Raw genomic sequence first — 21,498 nt, forward strand, 5'->3', positions numbered from 1 at the left:
TATTCGCGAAATCATATCGATGTGGAAAAATTATATAATATACGTCGCGTATATTGAGTAAACGAACATAAATAAAGATAAACGTAGACACGTACAACTTTGTGTATGTATAGTAACAGCAATGTGAGCAAAGTAATCGCCGATATATCTATAAGAGACTTCAAACAATGTATCGTGGAGAAGGGATAAAGTGCGGCGCTCCGACGGAGGGTGGAGGGGGATTTTCCTGCTTCCGGCTGTCAAGAGAGCTTGGTCTCAGAGCTCGGTAGAGTAACGTAGAGCGGTGACGCCTGGCTCTCGTCGTCCTCTCGTGTTCGTTGCCGGCTTGCATTCCCGGATACTCGCCGCGAAAGCGCGAGTCGGAGAAACGAGAGGCGTGTTTCGACACGCGCTTCGATTTGCGAAATTCGTGAGTAAGTATCCCTCCGTCCTGTCTGGTGTGGTGTTTCTCGTCTGCCGATTTACGCGTCGCCGCTGACAGCGTCATTGCGGCAACGCCAAGCGGCGATCTACTCTACGGCCCCCACACGTCGCACGAAGGGTAGGGTGGTTCTCCACCCCCAAATTATTAGTCACGCACAGCTTTGCTCAGGCGGCTCCGAGCGAATCGCGTCGGCGTCGTTCGCTTGTTGTCACCGACGCGGTTGATGCCCAGCCTCGGGAGAGAAAGAGACTCCGGCGTCGATTTCTCCCTACCATTATCCGCGCCGCGAGAGCAACGCCCAGCGAATTATTCGCATGTGTTCGAGTGCCCCTGCGCGAAATCCCGATTGAGTTTTCTCGCGAGAATTGTTCCCGTAAAAGGTTTCCGCGGACGCTCGCCTTTGTCCTGCGCCCAAATTGTGCCTGTAGGTCTCTTAAAAAATTGTAATGCTTCCCACATATGCTCGGCAAATATCTCACACTTTTCAATAATTGCACATTTTTAAGAGTGCTAAGATAGAGCAAACATAATATACGATTACATCCAATCTTTCGAAATTTATTGTTAATGAAATTCCAATGATGTAACCCGGTGCTCTTCTCTTTTATTTCCTCTAGATTACATGATTTAAGGGGGGATTGCCTGGACATTTAAACTGAGTCAGCAGTGTCAAAATGGCTTGGCGTTTCAAAGCGTCCAAATACAAAAATGCAGCGCCGATCGTTCCCAAGCCGGAGGCTTGTATTCGGGATATCTCCGTGGGATCCTATCAAACTTATGGGAATAATATAACAGCATCCGCAGCATTCATGGCATTCAATGTTGATCATAACGGTACACTCTTTATCTGCAATCTTCTCATCTCCTGAACTTTAATTTTTATTCATAAATTATTGCAAAAAAAAAACTTATCTTCCAAAGGATCCAGTCTGGCAGTATTACCGTTGGAGGACTGTGGCAGAAAGAGCAAGACTATGCCATTGCTTCATGCACATGCAGATACCGTGACGGATATGGATTTTTCTCCATTTCATGACGGCTTGCTCGCAACTGGGTCTCAGGATTGTCTCGTAAGCATCTTCGTGCTTTATTTTCGGCGAGCATAAGATGAATAAATGTAAAGTACTATTTTCAAACATTTTTCTAGAGATTATATTAATTCTGTTTGTATAAAATTAGGTAAAGTTATGGCATATCCCAGAAAGTGGCTTGGAAGAATCCTTGTGCAATCCAGAATGCACGTTCTCGCACCGTCAACGAAGAGTGGAAGCGGTATGCTGGCATCCTTCTGCCGAACATCTTCTGACCACTGCATCATTCACCAATCTCTCGCTCTGGGATGTTCTCTCGCAACAGGAACTATTTTGTAAATATTTTGTAACTTTATCTACTAACACTCACTGTTTTACTCTCTCATTTGTGAAATTCACGTTGTTACAGCTAACAATAGCGACCACACCGAAGTAATTCAGTCTGTAAGTTGGAAGGAGGACGGTACTGTTTTAGCGACATGCTGCAAGGACAAACAACTGAGGATTATAGATCCGCGCGCATCGCCGTGTATCGTCAATTCATGCTCGAGCCATCAAAGTATTAAAGATTCCAGAATAGTCTGGCTAAACAGCGACCGAATACTCACCACAGGATTTGATGCAGCAAGACTGCGTCAAGTTTACATTAGGGACTTGAGGCATTTAAATGAGCCAGTGAAAACATTGGAATTAGATTGTAGTACTGGGTAAATATGAATTGAATTCGATTTTCAACCCACCTGGAAAAACTCGAGATTTATTTAATTAGTAACGCTAAGTATAATTACCAAGATAATTATTTGTATTTATATTTTATAGTATTTTGATGCCGCTTTTCGATTCCGACACAAATATGCTCTTCCTCGCTGGCAAAGGAGACACCACTATTATGTACATGGAAGTCACTGACAGAGATCCTTATCTCGTGGAAGGAATTCGTCACAGCGGTGAGCAAACTAAAGGAGTGTGCCTGGTTCCTAAACGAGCATTAAATGTAATGCAGGCTGAAGTTAACAGGCTGTTACAACTCACCTCTAATATGGTGATTCCTATCATGTATCAGGTTCCACGAAAAGTAAGTTATATTAAATACTGTCTGTATATCTGAATTGCCCCAACATACATACAACATACATATATCTAAACTTTTTAATGAACATTAAATTTCAGACATACAGAGACTTTCATGCAGACATTTATCCAGACACAGCTGGTCCCGTTGCTCAAAATAACGCAACATCGTGGGTTAAGGGTCATAATGCACCTGTGCCAAAGATATCGTTAGATCCTGCTAAAAGAAACAAAGGCGAAGATCCGATTACTGTGAGTAAACATTTTAATAAATGTTGTGAAAGTTCCAACATTTCTCTTAACGTGGCACACATTTGAAGTAGCTTTGATTGTTAAAAGAAATTTGTTTGCTTATTTGTAAATATCAGTTATATGATTGCTTTAAATTCAAATCATCAATCACTGCATGCTTTTCATCATCATAATGTTTTCTCGCATTATCATCTCATTCACTCTAAAATAATTGGATTTTGAGAATAAATATAGAGTTTTATAATATCAATTTATTCATGTATTTTTACTACAATATTTATTTTAATATATATTTTTAAGTAAATTTTTTATGTTATACATGTATTCTAAAATTTAAAAAAAAGTAATCAATTTGATGATGTCACTTATTTTATACAAAACAGTTATTTTGTTTGTAGAAGTATTACATTGTAACTTTATTTAAAAATTGCTTGCGGAATATATATATGAACTTTTATATAATAAATATTTACAATGTACTTTTTTTTTAATGCTATATAAGTGCTAAATTTTTCAGTGGTTCCTGGTATAATATTATGTATTATAAATGTAAGGGATGAATATAATTTAAGAAATAATTTTATTATATAATATTTTATATCTCTATATATACAGGTATAACTTTACAGGAATTCATATTTATTAAATTATTTTATTACTACTAATTATGTATATATTTATTTTGCGCTATTTAGTTTCTTTCTCCATATTCTGTGTATATTTTTTTCACGTTTCAGATATCCAATATATGTTTTATAATTTATACATTAGCACCATTCAAACTATTATTCCTGGCACGTGTAATATAAGTGGCAATTGATGTTGTAGCTTATTCTACAGTGTAAGTAATAGTACGAAATGTAAAAAACATTTGTATTGTCTATATGGCCATGAGATTAATTTCTTTCTACAAATTCGCTTTCAACAAATTTAATCACAAGATAAGCTTTATGATAAGCGATTGGAGCTTATTCGTATCTTTCTTTGTATATTGCTGTCTATTCTGTACAAAAATGCAAGTCACGTGTGTACATATATGTGTAAAAATAATGTGAATGTAGCTAAATTGTTGACTATTATTAAATTATCGCATCGATTGTGCAGAAATGTATATCAAAAGTGCAAAGTATCGGGCAGTGTAGATTGGTTTTGCATGCGGTTTGCGGTCATTAAGGAATTTACCGTACCTCCAGGTACACAAAGGGAACTTAGCGGCGCTCAAAGACAATCAGCGCGAAATTAAAGTAGAACAAACGAACCGGCCACCGAAACCCTTGGTCATTACTGGGCCGAAAGGATTCTCAAAACCGCAGAGCGTGAACGTGAACGTGAACGTGAACGAAAATGACAACAATATGGAGAACGATAACGAAAAGATTGAAGATTCGAAAAAGCCATCCGAGGCAGAAGAAGAAAAGACCAAGATACAGAATGGAGGACAAACCGTTCCACCGAAACCTTTGCCGAGAGCATCAAGAACCAACAGTATCTCCGAGGAGGAACCGAAACCAGTGGCGCGTCCTCGTACATCGCCAAATCCCGGATCAGTAGTTACATCAGTGAATCCTAATGCAATCGGCGGATATAAGGTTATAATCAACTTAAAAAAGAAATTAATGTATACATAGAGGCCGGGTATTTGATTTCTGTGACAACGCGTGACACTTTTGCATGCGACCCAGTTTCTTCCTATATAACATCACATTCATATCATCATTGTCATACCATTACTAACAGTTGATAACAATTTTCAAAAGATAGCTAGAGGTAAATAAAAATTTTCTCATTTGTTTTTTTAATTTTAGCCCCGACTTGGTCCTAAACCATTCCAAGCAAAGTCCAGCAGCCAGGAGTTTTCATTTGACAAGGTCTTCTCTGTACCACTTGCACCGAATAATGACAGCAATACCAATGGTTATCAAAATGAAATTAATAACACTGTAGAGCATAATACAGAGGCAGATAAGTCGCCGACCTTAACACCTAATGAGCGCACAAAAGATACGGAAAATGGCAAGAGTGACTCGAGTTCTATCGAGGAAGACGCTAATTCCAGTGACTCCGGTTACAAGCCGAAGACACCGAGCACCGCGGAAAGACGCAAAGTGTTCGAGACGAAAGTAAAGGACGAATCGCCCGAGAACGAGGATGTTGGGAATTTCGAACGCGGCACGAATAGAAATTCAATCGCCGAAAGGCGGCGCCTTTACGAGAGTCGATCCGTGTCTGTCACCGATGGGAATTTGGCGGAAAAGGCAATGGGCTCGCCGACCATGCTGAGACGAAGAGATTCCTTCAAGGCAAAGAGCGAGGTGATTAAAGAAGACGAAACGAAGAAAAGCATTCCCATGTTGCGACAGCAGAGCATGGATCCTAAATTGGAAAAGGTGGAGCCCGTTGTGACGCCAGCTTCGAAAAGGACGTCGACAGTTTTCGGTAAGGGTTGCGCACAACTTTGAAAGTTGTTTTCTTGATGCGATGTTCAACGCAAATTCCTTGATTGTTATACAGGAAGAGTGTCCAAGTTTCGCCACTTGAAAGGTACTCCGGGACACAAATCTACACACATTGAGAATATACGCAATATCAGTCGCCAAATATCCGGCGAGTGCGATGGCTTTCATGGTATGTTTATCCCAATAAGATTAGATTTGAAGGAGATTTTTAAATGTTATAAATATGGCTGCTTTATTTCATAAATTTGTAGCTAATCCCGATCGAGTGGCTGTACCTTTGAGTGGCCCAGGTGGAAAGATAGCAGTATTGGAATTGAAGAAAACTGGAAGACTACCTGATGGAGTTATGCCAGCATTAGTTCACGGCGCGGCTGTAATGGACTTTCAGTGGGATCCGTTCGATAATCAACGACTAGCAGTTGGTAAAGTATAGAAGTTGAAAATTACAACAAAAAAGAAACACGCTATTCCACCCAGATTTGAGAATAATAGAATTTATTTGTCCTAGCTTGTGACGATGGAATAATTCGCTTGTGGGAAATACCTGAGTCTGGTCTGGCGGAACCGACAAACGAACCGAAACACATCATAGAAGCCCATACCGACAAGATTTATCTGATCAAATTTCATCCACTGGCGTCAAATGTTCTCGCATCCGCTTCGTACGATATGACCGTCAAAATCTGGGATTTATCGCTCTTGTCATCTACCGAGACGGCAATTGCAAAAATCACGTTGACCGGTCATACTGATCAGATATTCAGTTTGGCATGGTCACCGTGCGGTCAGTACCTTGCCAGCGCATGCAAAGATGGTAAACTACGTATCTATAAACCTCGATCGAGCGACGTTCCCGTGAAAGAGGGAAAGGGTCCCGTCGGAACGAGAGGGGCGAGAGTCGTATGGGCGCTCGAAGGCAGATATCTCGTTGTAATGGGCTTTGACAAGTAAGCACAACGAAGAGCCACATATTTTGTTGACATATAATAAAAAGTAACGTATATGGAGAAAGTAATGATCGATATCTATATCTTCCAGAGTTTCTGAAAGACAGATTTACGTATTTAAAGCGGACAATTTGAATACTCCTTTGAACACTGTTGGATTGGACGTCTCGCCTGCCATACTAATGCCATATTATGACGAAGATAGCTCCACGCTTTTCCTGACTGGACGTGTAAGATTCTTTTTTTATACTCAAGCTTAATTACACGAAAAGTTTACCTGGTAATCTTACTTTTTTTTTGGAACATTATTTTTAGGGCGATTCTACAATATATGCATTTGAAGTAACCGAGGAAGCCCCATATTGCTGTCCATTGAGTCACCATAGATGCAGCAGCTTGCACCAGGGCTTGTCATTCCTTCCGAAAAATAAATGTGACGTGGCTAGCGTGGAGTTTGCCTCTGCCTTGAGACTAACAAATAACACAATAGAGCCTTTAAGCTTTACCGTGCCCCGTATAAAAGTACATACTATTCGCACAATATATATAGTATGAAATCACTGACGTGAAAGCGCTGATGTGTTCATTCGTTCATTCGTTTCAGAGCGAATTATTCCAAGACGATCTCTTTCCCCCAACCAAAGTTATCTGGAAACCGACTTTATCCGCGTCAGAGTGGTTTAACGGTGGCAATAAACAGCCGTCTAGAATGAGTCTTAAACCACCTGGTATGGATAATTGTAAGTAAAAAATGCTATATTCTTAAAGTGGAAGGAAATATCCGTTACATGCGAGTTTTTATTCACAGTAACTGAGAATCAATCCCAAAGTGCAGTTACACTTCCCCAAATTCCAACCAAACCATCACCGACTCCTTTTGGTATCACTACACAACCCTTCAGTAGATTAGGATGGAATCCGGACATTAAGGCAAAACAAGAAGAGGTGAGATGGCAATTAAATTTACGCATTTTGCATGTACCTTATAAATTGATATTGGTGTAAAAATTATTTCTTTTACAAGATATAATCACATATCTGTAACATCAGACTTCATTGAGGGATAAAATCACGATTGGACGACTGCATGTATAAGCTTCGAATTTGATATGTAGTTTTCTAATGACATGCAACATTGTAAAGTGTGACAAGCTTGACTATAATTTAATACAAAATGCATTATTTGAAAAAAAAATGTCTTGAAACTATCTAGAAAACAATTTTCTTATATGCTATTAAAATTCATATTGTATTTACGGGGTATTCTTGCTTCTCTATGGGATATCATGATATCATGTTTCATATTATTATGTTTGAGCATATTGTGTGGTATGTGTGCATCAGATCCAGAAAACTATGAGCCATTTTGTGGGAGATGTCATCCAGTGTTCACTAGAACAAGATCACATGGAAGGTGTCGAGGAACACGAATGGGTAGGTTTCATTCGTCGTGTTAAGTTCGGGTTTTTTAAAGTAGTTATTTATTTACCGCATAGTAGCTTAATAACTTTGCATTCAGTAGCTATACTATATGTGAGTGTACAATATCTTTTGTGCCGCATTATCTTTTTTTGCATTTTAATAAAAATGGCAGTAAGAAGCAATAAGTTTCGAAGTCGAGAAAACATTTGTTTAAAACGTTTTTTACAAGAAATACGATGAGATAAATCAAAACTTTTTAATTTTAGGACGAGTGAAAATTGAAGACTTGTGGATAGATGCAAACCGGTAAGGTAAAAATCTAAACGTAATATTGTTCAAGCCGCGTAAATTATTTATAAGTTAGAATTATATATCGCGCGAATGGCAAGAATATCGCAGTGTTACTGTGTATAGAGTGAGAGGCAGTTGTATCTGAGAGAGATATATACTTCCAACGATTTTCTTTTGCGGTGGAAGTGAGAGATAAGTACAGTGTTTTATATCAATTTACAACAACTAATACTCATTTTTTCATAAATCTAGCTTAAGATTTTGTAAACGCATTTTTCAATGCATAGAAATAAGGGTTCAGGCCTTGTTAAACCACATTAATTTAAAGTGAAAAGATAAACGAAGTAAATGGCACAAGAGATTTTTTAATCTGGCGTAAATCAATACAATATTTGATATAGCGCAGTGTCGATATGATAACACTGTTCTTATAAAACCAAAATGCGTGATTATAGCTCTAGTCCCAGATCTTTTTTCTTTAATCGCTGATTTGTTTCACGTATATATTTCTAGCTACAAATAATTCTATAGTATTCTATAGTATATCACTGTAGAGATTATATTAGAAGTAGGGATATGCTTAATTATTGTCAAGAGAATTGAGAAACTTATAATACGATTTGACAATAGTTTCATCCACATCTATTTAATGAATATCAGTTTGGAAGTTTATTGGATGAGTAATTCTTCATAGAGCAAATATACTAGTATATTCATTACGCTTTTCAGTACCGAGTGTGAACGATATCAATTGTGTCAGAGACAATTATTGACGAGTATTTAATTATTCGCTCTAAATATCCTGCATTAGAATGATTAAGTTCCCGTTGTAAACGAGAAAAACAAAATTTTCAATATGTGCCATTTGTGAAACGACAGACATGACAGCCAATCTGTCGTTCATAAGAAAAAGAAAAAACCGTATTACGACCAATATTATTAGGTCTATAAAAATAATTTATTTCGTGAAGTTGTCGAAGTCGACATTCCTTGCCGCATCAGTGCCAGACTTATCTTCGTTTCGGCAATGCCAAGTGTCAATAATAGTCTCAATGTATATGTCATAATATAATCTATCATCGTATATGTGTGATAATAGAGCAAATGACAGTCTCGTCGCAGAATTGTGGGGCAGAGGTTTTTTACGGTATCCTTGTACGCACATACAAAAAGACATTATACAAAATAACTGATAGATACGACGCGTAAATAAGTAATCGTAAGCCAGTAATTTAATTGTATGGCGAAGTATACTTCAATTTACGTCTTGATCGATGAGCATTGAGCACTCTGCAAGATTCAAACAATATTAATCTAAAAAAAAATGAATGATCTTTTTTTACGATTTTTTCTTATCAAAATACTGAATGTAATGCCGATTTATTAAGCGATAATCTTTTCATACGAATATTCAGATCAGAACATTTTATCTCGCTTTCCATAATGGTTTTTACAAACTAGTCGTAAAAAAAAAATGATGGTACTATGTCCTCCAAAAACAAGTTTTGTAATTGACGGTAAAACGCTAATTTTTCTTTGCAAAAAATTTAATTATGAATATTACATGTATATATAAACTTTTTCTTATTTTTTTTTGCATTTCGGCACGCAAATGCATTTGATCAACATAGTGCCAAAAATCCATTATCAATAGTATTTTTTGTATCTTGCACATTTTAGACCTGTAAGATGTCCCGAAACATTCGAAAGTATTAAGAAATTTTCTATACGTGTCAAAGGTAAAGCATAAGACGAAATTTGATTTGTCGCTGCCATTTATGTCTTGTCCGTACTACTGACTTTATATTGCATTATATTGAAAGGAGGTGTGATAGTGTTGCATATCTTAATGTAATTTTTTTTTATTCGATTATTCGTATATGTTATATATTGCACACAATTACAATTCAGATTTGTAACCGTTTTGCAGTTTTCAAGCAAGCTCTATCCGTTTACGACCAGATCATGAATAATAAAGCGCGATCTTTTACAGCACGAGATTTGAGATGGAGATGCATAATAAAAAAAAATATATATACGAGACTGAACGTTTCATGACATTCGAGATCTCGTGCTCTGTAAATCATTGCTGTCTAAATAATTTTATCATATAGTAATGTACCTTTATATCTCAATCTTATAAACGTTCATGTATTTCAGCTATAAAACCTTTTTATCAAAAATTCTAATCACGTTTGATTCTTAAGTATCCTCCATCTAATAAGTATAATCGTATAAGTATTGTTTCTTAAATATATGTTAAAAATAAAATGAAAGATTTTTAAATATATTTTGTATTAGAATCTTACCATAACTATATTACTATAATTCAATTAGTTCAGAAAGCATGTGGAATGTTTTTATTGTGAATAAGTAACTTTTTATAATAACTTTATATATAATGATCTATGTGTATGTATGCACTTTTATAATATTCCGCCAGCAATAATTTTTTTGTCATTTTTTTACGTAATATGCAAACATACAATAAAAATAAAAATACATAGTATTAAATAAATCATCTAGTACATCCAACGCGATCTCTGGGGATCAATCTGAGTTCCGCACCGTGTTTAAGAAATACATTTCCTGAAAGCATAGATTGTACGATCGATACTCGTATATTTAAAATAAAGATATTGCGATATATACAATATAATTATAAGATTTACCTGCAGTTTGTTGAGGATTAATTCCTATGCCATCGTCTGTAATTATCGCCGAGGTAGCTGGTGGCACTCTAAATTCCTCAGCAGCAAATTTTAACACGGCAGTAAATGGAGTATTTTCCGGTACACTAAGTCTGCAATTAATAAAATAATACATGTGTTTCTTATTTCAGAGGAAGCTGGCAAAATTGTATAACGCTAAGAGAAATATCGTAGTATAAAAGTGAATACATATTTCTCATAATGTTTTTTAGATTTTTTAGACTTTCAAATATCTTTTTAATATAGGATTGGTAATTATTTCGTTAACACAAAACAGATTTACATACGATAAAAAATTTTTATTCTTTTTCTTTTTTTGCTAAAATCACATTACACACAGAACGATACAAAGAGTTTAATTTATATTATAGAACATATCAAATCTGGAAAATCAATTCAAGATATCCGCTTCAACGTTACTCCATATCTCACTGTCTGGTTGAGTTTTAACAGTGGACATTCTATTGTATGCTTGCTCGCGAATCACGCGAGGACCGTTAAATAAAATTTTCACTATCTGACAGAGATGTTTGTACTCGAATTTAAAATCTGAGCACCACTTCCCATCTACAAGATACATGTTTCGGCCAAAGTAGAATATCGCGTCAAGGAAATCTACATAAAGCCGGGTGTTGTCCTGAAGTAATCTCAAAAGTGGTTTCTTTTCAGTATCTGCTAAAGCTATGCATATATCAGGATCGTAGTCAGTTAGTTTCGTGGTGAAAGCTTGTACAACTAATTTCTTAATTGTGTCATCGTGCGACTCAACCGTTAAGTGTACCAATCTCGAAACGTGACCGTCTTTGAACATCTTATCTATGCATTCCGCTACTTCATCCTCATCGCCATTAGCTGTCGCCATTTGCCATGTCATGATTAACGCCTCGTCTTCCATGCAAGACAACGGTACTCCTAACTCTCCTAAACATTCTATAACTATGTTTGTGGCCATGGAGCTGCCTATCGTTTCGTTCAGGAAAGCATTTAATCTGTCCTGTCCAAGATGTTGGGTGTACAGTTTTAGATACTCGTCTACTATCTCTGTGGAAATAAGACTGTCCTTCAAATAACATTCTAACAATTTGTCGCAAGCTTTTTCCAGATCGGAGCACGTAACGTCCCGATTCTGTGGTGACAACTTTCGCTCTAGCTTCCGACGTAAGCAGTTCTCAAACGGCAACTTTTTGTCCTCGGCCTGCACCTTGGCAACGGTGAGCTCGACGAAGTGAGCACAGTTGAAAGCTTGCGTCGCATTTTCTACAGTAATTTGTTCGCTAACAGTTGGGCTCTGCAGCAGCGCGAGGAACGCGTCGATGGTCTTAAAAATTTCAGAGCTGGCGGCCTGCATTGTTATTCTACGACTAAGACACCGTTTTCATTTTAAGCAGCCACTTACACTTTATATGGCAGATTGGGATCGGACGTGAGAGTTATTTTGAACGTGACTTTGGTCCTGTAACACACATTAAATTTTGCATCAATATTGTAGAACATTGTATACTCGAACTGACAAAACATATGGTTTTATCGTATCGACATTTTCTGTTGTATACTCAATTTTACGTACGCCATAATCGCTTACACGTGGACTCAATACTGTATAAAATGTGATACGCGATAACAGTCGTTCCAAATTGCGGCAATTTCGACTGTTATGTTATGTCCAGACACTTCAGACCACTTCAGACTCCAGCACCATCCAGCACCAGCAAGACTTGCGACCTAACCTCTATTTAACGTAAGAGAAAAAAATACAACGCCTCTGGTGGCAACGACTACACATCTGTACATACGTGTAAATTTTAACATTACCGACAAGTTAATAACATAATTATCTCAAAATATAAAACACTTGTTCAATTTCTTTGTATATATATTTTTGTATATAGGAAATAAAAGATGTAGTTATATATTCTTTTGACATTTTACTTATAATATAAATTTTTATAGCTTGTACTTTTAGACTTAAATTTCAAAAATATTTAAAATTATAATTGTTAGAATTTTGATTATGGATTAGTAACACATACTTTCTACGTGATTGTTTTCCTGATAATCTGTTGATTTTTGAGAATGCAATTTCTAAACTTTAACAAAAATTTTAGAATTTTTAATATGCACGCGCTACATGTATCGAAAAATTAAAACTTAAAAGCTTATAAAGTAAAAAAATATATATAATGAGAAACGAGGTAGAAAATAAAATAAGTTTTATTTTTAAACTATACATATATTTTAAATAGATTCAATAGACGTTCTCTCGTAGAAATGTGGTGCCCCGTCCAATAACATTTCTGGCTGAATGACAGTCAGGTCCTTCATGTAAGTTTTATTCGTTTGCAAAATTTCGCAAAATAGTAACCTGAAATAAAGTAATATAAAAATATGAAATCAATATGAAATAAATGACACTTCTAAGTAGTAAAATAATCTAATAGAATTTCTGCCATACCATTGCGGCTGCTGTAGAGTATATAAACAACTATTTGGATGAATGTACAAATCCTTGTTGCCTCGAACCGTTCTATACATTCCTGTGTAATGCAGATATGCCGCTTTAGGAAAGAGACCAGCGGCCAAACACTTGAGAATTTGTTGAACACTCCCTGAAAGATAACAAAAATCCATTTTTTTAAACTAGAATAAGACAAAGATATATATATAATTGCATTTTTAATTAAATTTTTAGATCAGATTTTTACCATTGCAGGATACTAGTGGAATGTCTAAGCGCTTCAGCATTTTATGCATTTGCACGCGAATTTCCATAGCTCTCCGTAAAGCTTTCTGATTAAGGAAATGCTTCTGGCACCAGGCGGGCGTTTTATTCTGTTCATAAGCTGTGTAGACGTTCAGCAAGGTGAGAAGATCTCCCTCTTCCACTTCGAATTTGCGACGTGCTATTCTCGCTTTTAAAGCCGCTTGCCCTCCACCGGGTTGCACAAAAATGTTCTGAACTTGTAGCATGGCGAGTATTGTCGCGATTTCCTCGGAACATCCCATCTCTCCTAACGATAAAAAAAAAACTTATAAATTTATTGCCACAATTACGATTTTATACCATTAATATTATCTGCCCTCATATTACCAGATGCGATTAAGGATTTCGCCAGCACCGGCTCCAAAGGCATCTCCGCCATTGTTAAACCTAACGGTGTCGTTAAATCTCCATTACTGTCGATCGCACCTAACGCATAAAGTAATTCCAATCCCGTGACTAGATTCTTGCTGGGCGGCGCGGATGGAAAATTGAATCGCAACACATTATCGATACCAAGGGCCTTGAGTTGCAGTATCGCCGGCGCCAAATCTGACCGCTGCATTTCCGGTGGGGTAGCCTCGAACAATTCAGCGTAAGCCTCTTCTGTGTACAGTCTATTATAAAGTTATGAAATATTTTATCAGTCCGCGCGATAATTTCTATATTCAGAATTAATATATAAAACAATAAATCGCTACCTATATATATATATCTCTAAAATTATTGAAACATATAATTAATCTCTTGCTTCGTTTACCTAAATGCTTTTCCGGTACGCACGCGACCTGCGCGGCCGGCTCGTTGGTTGGCGGAAGCTTTTGATACGGGGACGATAACGAGGCTGTTCGTTTGCGTTTCCGCTTCGAACCAAGGTATCTTGACGAAACCGCAATCGATTACTGCACATTAGAAGGTACCGGTTATATAATGTTGTCGAGTTAAGTGAGAAGTATAAAAAGCGCACTAATATACCGTGACTAAAATGTACCGTAAACGATATTTGGAATAGTAATAGACGTTTCCGCGATGTTGGTCGCTACGATAACTTTGCGAGTGTCTTTAGCAGCCCTCCAGAACACCTTAAGCTGCTCCGTGTTCGGAAGCGATCCGTACATCGGCAATGGAAGCAGCTTCTCTAGAAATAAAATATTCAACTTAATAAAGTGTTAAATTTTTTACCAAATATTAAATGTATTAAAGTTTTCTTCCTCAATATTATCATGTGGATCAATCTTAAGTTTTCAAATTCCTTATCGCCTTTATAATGAACAATGGGAACGATTGAAACAACAGAGAATTAATTTAAAATGCATATTATTGAAAAAAAAATAAGTCTTACTCACGTTTGTCGTCTTTTATAAGCTTCGCGTGTTCCGATAAGAGAGATACTGCTTGATCGACTTCGTCGAGTCCTGTGAGGAACGCCAGGATATCACCCGATTCTTCCGTCTCGTGTATTTTTAGAACGGTGTCTACTACGCCATTGACATAATTCGCCACCGGCTCTGCAACGCGTTACAACCTTAATTAAACGGTCAAAAGTTATAATTTCAGTCACGGATGTGGCTCTGTGCACGGATGTGGCGCGTACATACCTTTTAGAAAGAATACATCCACCGGATACAGCCGCCCCTCGACGCTCATGATAACGGCGCTATCTTTACTCGAGTCCTTCGTCGTATTTACGTTAAAGAAATCTCGCAGCTCCTCTGCGTCAACCGTCGCCGACGATACGATAATTCTCAGACTCTTCCGTTTCTGCAACATTCGTCAGATAATGTCAATTTATCGTGTGCCGCGCGAGGAAAGCTATACGTTTGCCGATAAACACATCAATGAATTTACCCTGATTATTTTTTTTAGCAGTCCCATTATGATATCAGTCAAGAGCGTTCTCTCGTGCACTTCGTCCAGGATAATGACCGAGTAACTTGTTAATAAGGGATCGCTCATTAATTCCCGTAGAAGAATACCCTCTGTCATATACTGCGCAAAAGCAATTTACATTAGCTTCGTAACGAAGTAATACGCACATATAGATAAGTATATTTTATTATAAAAAATGCATTAGAGAAAAACGCTGATATTTCTAATATTTATCATGATATAACCGAGGATATAACAAAAAAGTGCAATATATATATAATGATGCCGTTAAATTGGAATTATTTCGTAAAATGCGTTTGTTATTACATTTGTCTTGCGCTCACGTCGTGTCGTACCTTAATCTTAGTCGTTTCATCGGTGTAATCATCGAAGCGTATACAATAACCCACGGTAGTTCCTAGAATGCAATTGCGTTCGTCGGCCACGCGATTCGCCAGCGAGGTGGCGGCGACTCTCCTAGGCTCCGTGATACCGATCTTTTTTCCATCCGCACACCATCCTGCTTCGAGAAGATACTGAGAGAGAGAGAAAAGTGAAAAATATGATTTATAATACGATATTAATTCGCTTCAAGACATATTAGATTTTATTCTGAACTCTATGTTACAACATAAAAAATTCAGTTCAGTAACAAGTATCCACAATATACATATATACGTATATTATCATGCGCAAAAAAGAATATTTATTTGTTAATAAATTAATATCATCTATTAACATGTGTGTGAATAAATTAATATTTATTATTAGATAACGTGTATGGGAAAAATTCATTTGTATATAATTCTGAAAAATATTGTTACACTGTATAGCATTTTTTTTTTTTTTTTTTTTTTAGTGAAGCGATACAGGTGAATAAGTATCTCAGAAATAAATCATTTTCATAAAAATATTTTATTACACATTTTCGTTATAAAAATAATACAAGGCTACGGCGATATAAAATTTGATGAACGCAACTATTGGCATTGATCGCGTGTTATCTAAAGCATTAGGAGGCTTACGGTTTTTCATCTTATGTGCACATAATAGGTTTTTGTAATATCGTTATGTTCGTGTTGCAGGTAGGTAACATTCTTGGCACTGGATTAGATAAAAATGTCTAACTGCAGTCAAGAACTGACCCACTTCGACATGTAGATATAGCGCAAGTTGTCTTGTATCGCAGCGATAAGGAAAAAAAAAATTTGGAATGCGTCGCGTATAACTATTTTACGGATTTCGACTTTTAAAATATTTTTCATACTATTTTGTCAAGACAAAATTATATATCTAAAAGTTTTATTATTTAAGATTTAAGAATACAAGCAACTTGTAATAATATAATATTTTTTATATATTACATATACTTAGATAAAAAAGTTTAAGTTCAAAAATATACATAAAAAATTTATCTTAATTATAAATATAAAATCTATATTTATATATACATATATATAAAATATATTTTTATAACATATATTACATCATGTTTTTATGTTTATGTTTTATATGTATATCTATATATACATATTTTTATCATGTATTTTATTAATAATGTGACATCAATAACACGAGATATACGTTACTCTTTTTTACGTCCATTATTACACATCGAACAATTCAAATAAAAAATGATAATTTGCGATATGACATTTTAAAACAATTTCTCATTTACTGTATTACATTTTAATTTTTATTTTCAATTAAAATTCATGTAATAATATGTGATCATTAATATAATAATCATCTTCTAAAAATCTAAAAAAATATATATTTAAAATCGTAGAAAAAAAATTAGTTCTTATACCGAGCATACATTATTACACAATAATATACGTAAAAATATGTGCTAATGGGAAACGAATAACGTTAAGAAGAAACCGACTGTTATGGATAAGCAAGCGTGTACGAGGAGTACCGCAAGCTCTCGTTTACCGATAATATTTTCTCGTAAGTGTACGTGTAGTGAAGCTCGCTGATAAGAATAAGCAGAAACAAAACTGTAGGTAGCTGCCACCATGCGAATCTGACGTATTCCCAAATGCGATCCAAAAATATTGCCAGAAGCATATAGTCCATCATCGCGTGAAAGTTAAAGATCTTCCACGCGAGAGCGATAGTCCAGAAAGAGGAACTTCGGAAGACGACGGTCTGCCTATCGTAGAGATCCTTTCGGCTGATCATCGAGGAGACGTCAGACTCCAGGAGGTCCTGGTACACTGATATGTACCGGTTCCAAGCGATGCTCGTCAGGCAAAAGTGGAGGCCCACCATTAGAATGTTGTACAGAGGCGATCTCCAGAACGAGGTAGAAGAAACGGCACTGTGGGGTGACAGTGACGACGACGATATTGTCCGAATGGGCAGTCGCTCGTAACCACCGCGGTGATTAGAGTTGCGCTTCAGGAAAATGAATACCGCGACCGTGAGAGCGATGCAGCCGAGACCGTCGCAGACGCCATCCACGAGGTAACCGATAGAGCCAACGTCCGATCTCTCGCCCTTGACGTTGAGCCTCGTCCTGGCCACGTGGCCGTCCAGATTGTCCAGCCAGGCTCTGACTTGGAACAGGACGACGCCCACTCGTCTGTGAAACAAGGAACTCCGTGTGACGTACCGGGCACCGATCACAGCCACAACTACGTGAGAAAAACTGATGGCGTTCGGCGTCAGCCACGTCCAGGAACGACTGATTCCCAGCAAATAATCCGTCAGGGACGCCAGGGGACTCAAGATGTAGTGATTGGGGTGGTCCAACGTCATGGCCTTCACCGTCACCGTGCAAATCGGATTCAGGTCGCACAAAATTGGCGAACGATACGGCGAAGCTCGCGAGTCGTTCGTGGACGGACGCACATCGTAGTCCTGCACTCGGAAATAGAGTAGCAAATCCATTCCGACGAAGTACAGCAGGAATAAAAATGCCAGACATGTCTTACTGATGAACGTCGACGAGCACATCTTCCAAGATCCAAAGTCTAATCGTTTCACTCTTCGTCGTTTAGTTTTTCCCTTTGTAATACCGTCCTTTTGTTTATTTGTCCAAGTCAGTCGTTATAATTATTTGTTTAATCAATGTCTTATTATTTTCTAATATCTCTCGTCTAATTAAAAAAGCTTACACACTCCGTCGCGGGAGTCGATTATTATTTGTATCAGTCAAGCGTTACCGGCGTGCTACAAATTCAATGTACGTCACATGTTTACGTGTCACAAAAACTTTGTCAAGGCATACGTTTTTATGTCGCGTCGCCTCGTTGATCAACCTCGTTGATCGACCTCGATGATGACTAAGATGACATTCTTTTCAGTGGTCATTTTCATCCTTTCTCTTCTCCAAAGTATGCGATTCGATTTTCTTCAACTGCTACTAACTTTCCACGCGACAAAACGTTAGAGTAGCTTTAGGAAAACTGCCTTTTTCATCGTACTGACAGCGCACTTTTGTGATAACTGGTAACGCCTTGTAACATACAAATTACGTCGTTGATTTGTCGTCAAAACTGGATACACACACTTCTGCCGCGGGGGACACAGAGACAAATCCCACTCCGCTCTATACCGTGTCGTTGACGCGCGTAGGTATTCTGAAATATTTTGTAATACGTTGCATCTGAAGCCAAAACTGGGCTATTATCGGCTCGTCGCCTATCTTCCTTGTATCAGATTAAGACCCCATGTTATTTTCAGTCTATTTCCGATAGGAGCGAGACGACCGGACACGCACACGTGTCCCGCCGCTTCCGACGGTCCTTTCTTTCCCCGCGCGAACGCCGATCGACGAAGTCGCGGGTCACACTAACGGCGGAGACTGGGGGCCCGTCGCGTTTTACCTTCACCGATCACAGGTCTCACTCAGTTGAATAATATAGGTCAATATCGGAGCTTGATCCGCGATTATCTCCAGTCCGATGGAGCTCGCGCGCCTTCCGGACGTTGACACGGATCGCGTTAGACTGTAATGCTCATAGAAAAGCCGGGCATATATATTGCCCGGCGATAAAACAAACACGATAATAATGAGAGAGAAGAAGCGTCTTTCCTCTCGCGCTTTCTTACTTCCTTACGACTCCCTGAAGAGCATTTTCCTACGGCTAAATGTTGGAACTCTTTCTCACGTTCATAGTCAAATTCTAGTAGACCGTACTCTCCTGCGCAGAATTCTATTTATATCTGCCTGCGCGGTGTTAAATTTCGTTAGTCAGCAGATGTGAAGGTCGAATATGTAATGGAAAATGCTAGTATCAATGTTCGCCGTATTGAGAAACTGAATGCAACCCCCGAGAAGAAAATAAGAATTTTTATTTTTACGACGCGTGAATAATTCATGAGAATAAAAACTGGTTTTTCCGCGCTCAAAGTCAATGCAATAGATGTTGTACGCTCTTAAATATATTACGTATTCTTGCATATTACGTATTCGATGCAAATCGTCCTGTCGTTAAATAATCTCCAACGGTATACTTGCTGTCTAGACTTAAGTATTCTTAGCATACTCATTATATTTAATTGCAATTAGCACGCATACAGAACATAACAACTATGATGTCGAGTATCTAGGATGTGTCAGTATTTGAGATATGCTATTGAGCAACTGGAGTTTCTCAGTATCTTTTTGTACATTTTTTGAAAATACAGATAACAGAAAAATAATTTTATAACATAAATGAAGGAATTATTATCTCTTGCCGCTATCTCTTGTGACAAGATTAAGCCTTCTAACTTACATTGACTCACGTTGTTACCAAACATTGACACCGGCGATTATTGACTACGTTACACAGTGGATTATAATCTCGTTTTATAACTACCGTATATACTATCCGATCCAAAACTTTTCTTTTTCTTATCATAATAATTATTTAAATAAAAACCTATTTTATACTCCAAACATATGAATCGCGCGATACATCAATTTCTTTTGATATATATGTAATATACTAGAAATTGTAGTTTAAGTATCAAAAGAAGCTCCTATTTAAATGATTATAATTATTAAAATCAGAAAAATTTTGGATTGGATAATATACAGTAATTATTAAACCGGATTATAAGCCGCTGTGTAAGCGTAGTCATTGATATCCACATCCACATACTACCTTTACGCGAGCGTTACTTCTGTAGTAACTTACGATAATTCTCTCATTTACGCGGAGTAAATTATCGTAAGTTACTACAAAACCCCGTTTACGCAAAGGAAAATCCCGTTTACTTGGAGGGACTATCGTAAGTTATTACAAAACGCTCGCGTAAACGTAGTAATAGTCATAGAAATTAAGACATTCATGTGTACGTAACGAATGTAATGCAAGTGCTCTATAGGCTCCCCATCATCCTTGACCAATGTGCTATGCATTCAAATCTTACCTGAGGAACTTGTGTACTTTTGCCACAACCTGTTTCACCAACCAAAACCAAAGTCTGGTACTTCTCCAACAAATAAATAATATGATCCTTGTTTTTGAATATAGGCAGTCGTTGACGCTGCATGTCGAGCGCGAGTGAATGATGTGCATTGTAAACAAATTGTGTAGACGAGTGGGCATCAATATCCGGCTTATCCTCCTGCCACATGCTATCTCCTAATTAATAAAGTTACTCGATTAGTGACTGACATCTCACAGCTTTTGAATTGTGAATCAAGTGGGACTTTCATGCATCTTTTAAAGCGTCGTCTACGATACACGGAGTAAGCGTGGAGTAAGGAGTAAGAGTAGGCAGGAGTAAGCATTAATAGCCTGTTGTTTCTTGCTGCCATTGTAGACGACGCTTCAAAATCGAAAATAACCCTCTTACGCCTACTCTTATTCCTTACTCCACGCTTACTCCGTGTATTGTAGACGACGCTTCACAAAAATTAAACTGTACAGGTTAGACTGAGTTCGAATTGCAAACTGCCTGTCGTCCGAAATGGCAATTAGATAATTGTTATTCATTAACGTATTCCAATAATTCACAGTATAAAAGCTGAAGCAGCTTGATTTAAAAAATCGCGATAAATATAAGATTGAAAAACATAACCTTACCCGGCTTGGAGAAAAGCGGCCGAAACATCTTTGGAAGAGTTTAAAACAGCCGCGACACAAGAAAAAGTTATATTTACACGTATTATTTAAATGGAAAAATATAAATTGTATGAATAAAATGGAAAAATAAATGCAATTGCATATCAGCGGGACAGAAGCTTTTTACGTATACAAACAATAGCGACAGTTCTTCTATTAGCACTTGGCACTTGCACGAGCACGGTTGCACGGTAGATG

The 21,498-nt window shown here is 37.3% G+C and overlaps 4 protein-coding genes across 10 annotated transcripts; 1 reads left to right on the plus strand and 3 right to left on the minus strand.

The window, feature by feature from the left end:
- Nucleotides 1-218: 218 nt before the first annotated feature.
- Pod1 (coronin) lies at nucleotides 219-10,083 on the plus strand. Of its 4 annotated transcripts, none has more exons than XM_077405318.1 (18): nucleotides 219-409; nucleotides 1,042-1,258; nucleotides 1,346-1,494; nucleotides 1,604-1,790; nucleotides 1,865-2,162; nucleotides 2,275-2,530; nucleotides 2,626-2,778; nucleotides 3,972-4,367; nucleotides 4,584-5,214; nucleotides 5,290-5,403; nucleotides 5,486-5,656; nucleotides 5,743-6,181; nucleotides 6,273-6,411; nucleotides 6,497-6,703; nucleotides 6,786-6,921; nucleotides 6,990-7,126; nucleotides 7,526-7,615; nucleotides 7,870-10,083. In XM_077405318.1, exons 2-18 carry the CDS (start codon nucleotides 1,099-1,101, stop codon nucleotides 7,876-7,878), a joined length of 3,672 nt encoding a protein of 1,223 aa, XP_077261444.1. In that variant the 5' UTR covers nucleotides 219-409; nucleotides 1,042-1,098; the 3' UTR covers nucleotides 7,879-10,083. The 4 variants fall into 4 exon arrangements, with proteins under 4 accessions (XP_077261444.1, XP_077261443.1, XP_077261446.1 ...); XM_077405317.1 differs by having other exon boundaries at nucleotides 220-413; XM_077405319.1 differs by lacking the exon at nucleotides 219-409 and adding an exon at nucleotides 711-848.
- A 139-nt stretch (nucleotides 10,084-10,222) lies between these two features.
- On the minus strand, nucleotides 10,223-12,340 carry LOC143897040 (ubiquitin-fold modifier 1). The gene is made up of 4 exons (XM_077405332.1): nucleotides 12,173-12,340; nucleotides 12,002-12,058; nucleotides 10,567-10,697; nucleotides 10,223-10,483 (listed from the first exon to the last, which is right to left on the minus strand). The coding sequence occupies exons 1-4, from the start codon at nucleotides 12,175-12,177 to the stop codon at nucleotides 10,413-10,415; spliced, it is 264 nt and encodes an 87-aa protein (XP_077261458.1). The 5' UTR covers nucleotides 12,178-12,340; the 3' UTR covers nucleotides 10,223-10,412.
- Nucleotides 10,704-11,995, minus strand: LOC143897038 (uncharacterized). Its single transcript, XM_077405330.1, has one exon. It carries the CDS (start codon nucleotides 11,951-11,953, stop codon nucleotides 10,997-10,999), a length of 957 nt encoding a protein of 318 aa, XP_077261456.1. The 5' UTR covers nucleotides 11,954-11,995; the 3' UTR covers nucleotides 10,704-10,996.
- Nucleotides 12,341-12,798: 458 nt separating the features above from the next.
- LOC143897028 (putative ATP-dependent RNA helicase DHX35) lies at nucleotides 12,799-21,433 on the minus strand. Of its 4 annotated transcripts, XM_077405323.1 has the most exons (12): nucleotides 21,262-21,433; nucleotides 20,603-20,817; nucleotides 15,589-15,768; nucleotides 15,212-15,352; nucleotides 14,962-15,124; nucleotides 14,710-14,871; nucleotides 14,355-14,501; nucleotides 14,124-14,265; nucleotides 13,694-13,980; nucleotides 13,308-13,613; nucleotides 13,058-13,211; nucleotides 12,799-12,967 (listed from the first exon to the last, which is right to left on the minus strand). In XM_077405323.1, exons 1-12 carry the CDS (start codon nucleotides 21,287-21,289, stop codon nucleotides 12,841-12,843), a joined length of 2,052 nt encoding a protein of 683 aa, XP_077261449.1. In that variant the 5' UTR covers nucleotides 21,290-21,433; the 3' UTR covers nucleotides 12,799-12,840. The 4 variants fall into 4 exon arrangements, with proteins under 4 accessions (XP_077261449.1, XP_077261448.1, XP_077261447.1 ...); XM_077405322.1 differs by lacking the exons at nucleotides 20,603-20,817; nucleotides 21,262-21,433 and adding an exon at nucleotides 17,171-18,461 and having other exon boundaries at nucleotides 13,308-13,610; XM_077405321.1 differs by lacking the exons at nucleotides 20,603-20,817; nucleotides 21,262-21,433 and adding an exon at nucleotides 17,171-18,459.
- Nucleotides 21,434-21,498: the final 65 nt, after the last annotated feature.

The sequence above is a fragment of the Temnothorax americanus genome, unplaced genomic scaffold (assembly GCF_048541705.1).
Source record: "Temnothorax americanus isolate GAGA-0224 unplaced genomic scaffold, ASM4854170v1 Scaffold2, whole genome shotgun sequence".
Taxonomy (NCBI): Eukaryota; Metazoa; Arthropoda; class Insecta; order Hymenoptera; family Formicidae; genus Temnothorax; species Temnothorax americanus.

Bases quoted from the DNA above. Each gene is read 5' to 3' on its own strand.
- Pod1 (XM_077405318.1), top strand. From the start codon at position 1,099: ATGGCTTGGCGTTTCAAAGCGTCCAAATACAAAAATGCAGCGCCGATC. The intron at 1,259-1,345 runs GTACACTCTTTA...TATCTTCCAAAG, and splicing joins ATTCAATGTTGATCATAACG to GATCCAGTCTGGCAGTATTA. The intron at 6,412-6,496 runs GTAAGATTCTTT...CATTATTTTTAG, and splicing joins CGCTTTTCCTGACTGGACGT to GGCGATTCTACAATATATGC.
- LOC143897038 (XM_077405330.1), bottom strand. From the start codon at position 11,953: ATGCAGGCCGCCAGCTCTGAAATTTTTAAGACCATCGACGCGTTCCTC.
- LOC143897040 (XM_077405332.1), bottom strand. The intron at 10,698-12,001 runs GTAAGTGGCTGC...TATTAATTGCAG, and splicing joins CCCAATCTGCCATATAAAGT to ACTTAGTGTACCGGAAAATA. The intron at 10,484-10,566 runs GTAAATCTTATA...CTATGCTTTCAG, and splicing joins TAATCCTCAACAAACTGCAG to GAAATGTATTTCTTAAACAC.
- LOC143897028 (XM_077405321.1), bottom strand. From the start codon at position 18,196: ATGTGCTCGTCGACGTTCATCAGTAAGACATGTCTGGCATTTTTATTC. The intron at 14,502-14,709 runs GTGAGTAAGACT...TTTTATTTCTAG, and splicing joins GCTTATAAAAGACGACAAAC to AGAAGCTGCTTCCATTGCCG. The intron at 13,981-14,123 runs GTAAACGAAGCA...ACTTTATAATAG, and splicing joins CGTACCGGAAAAGCATTTAG to ACTGTACACAGAAGAGGCTT.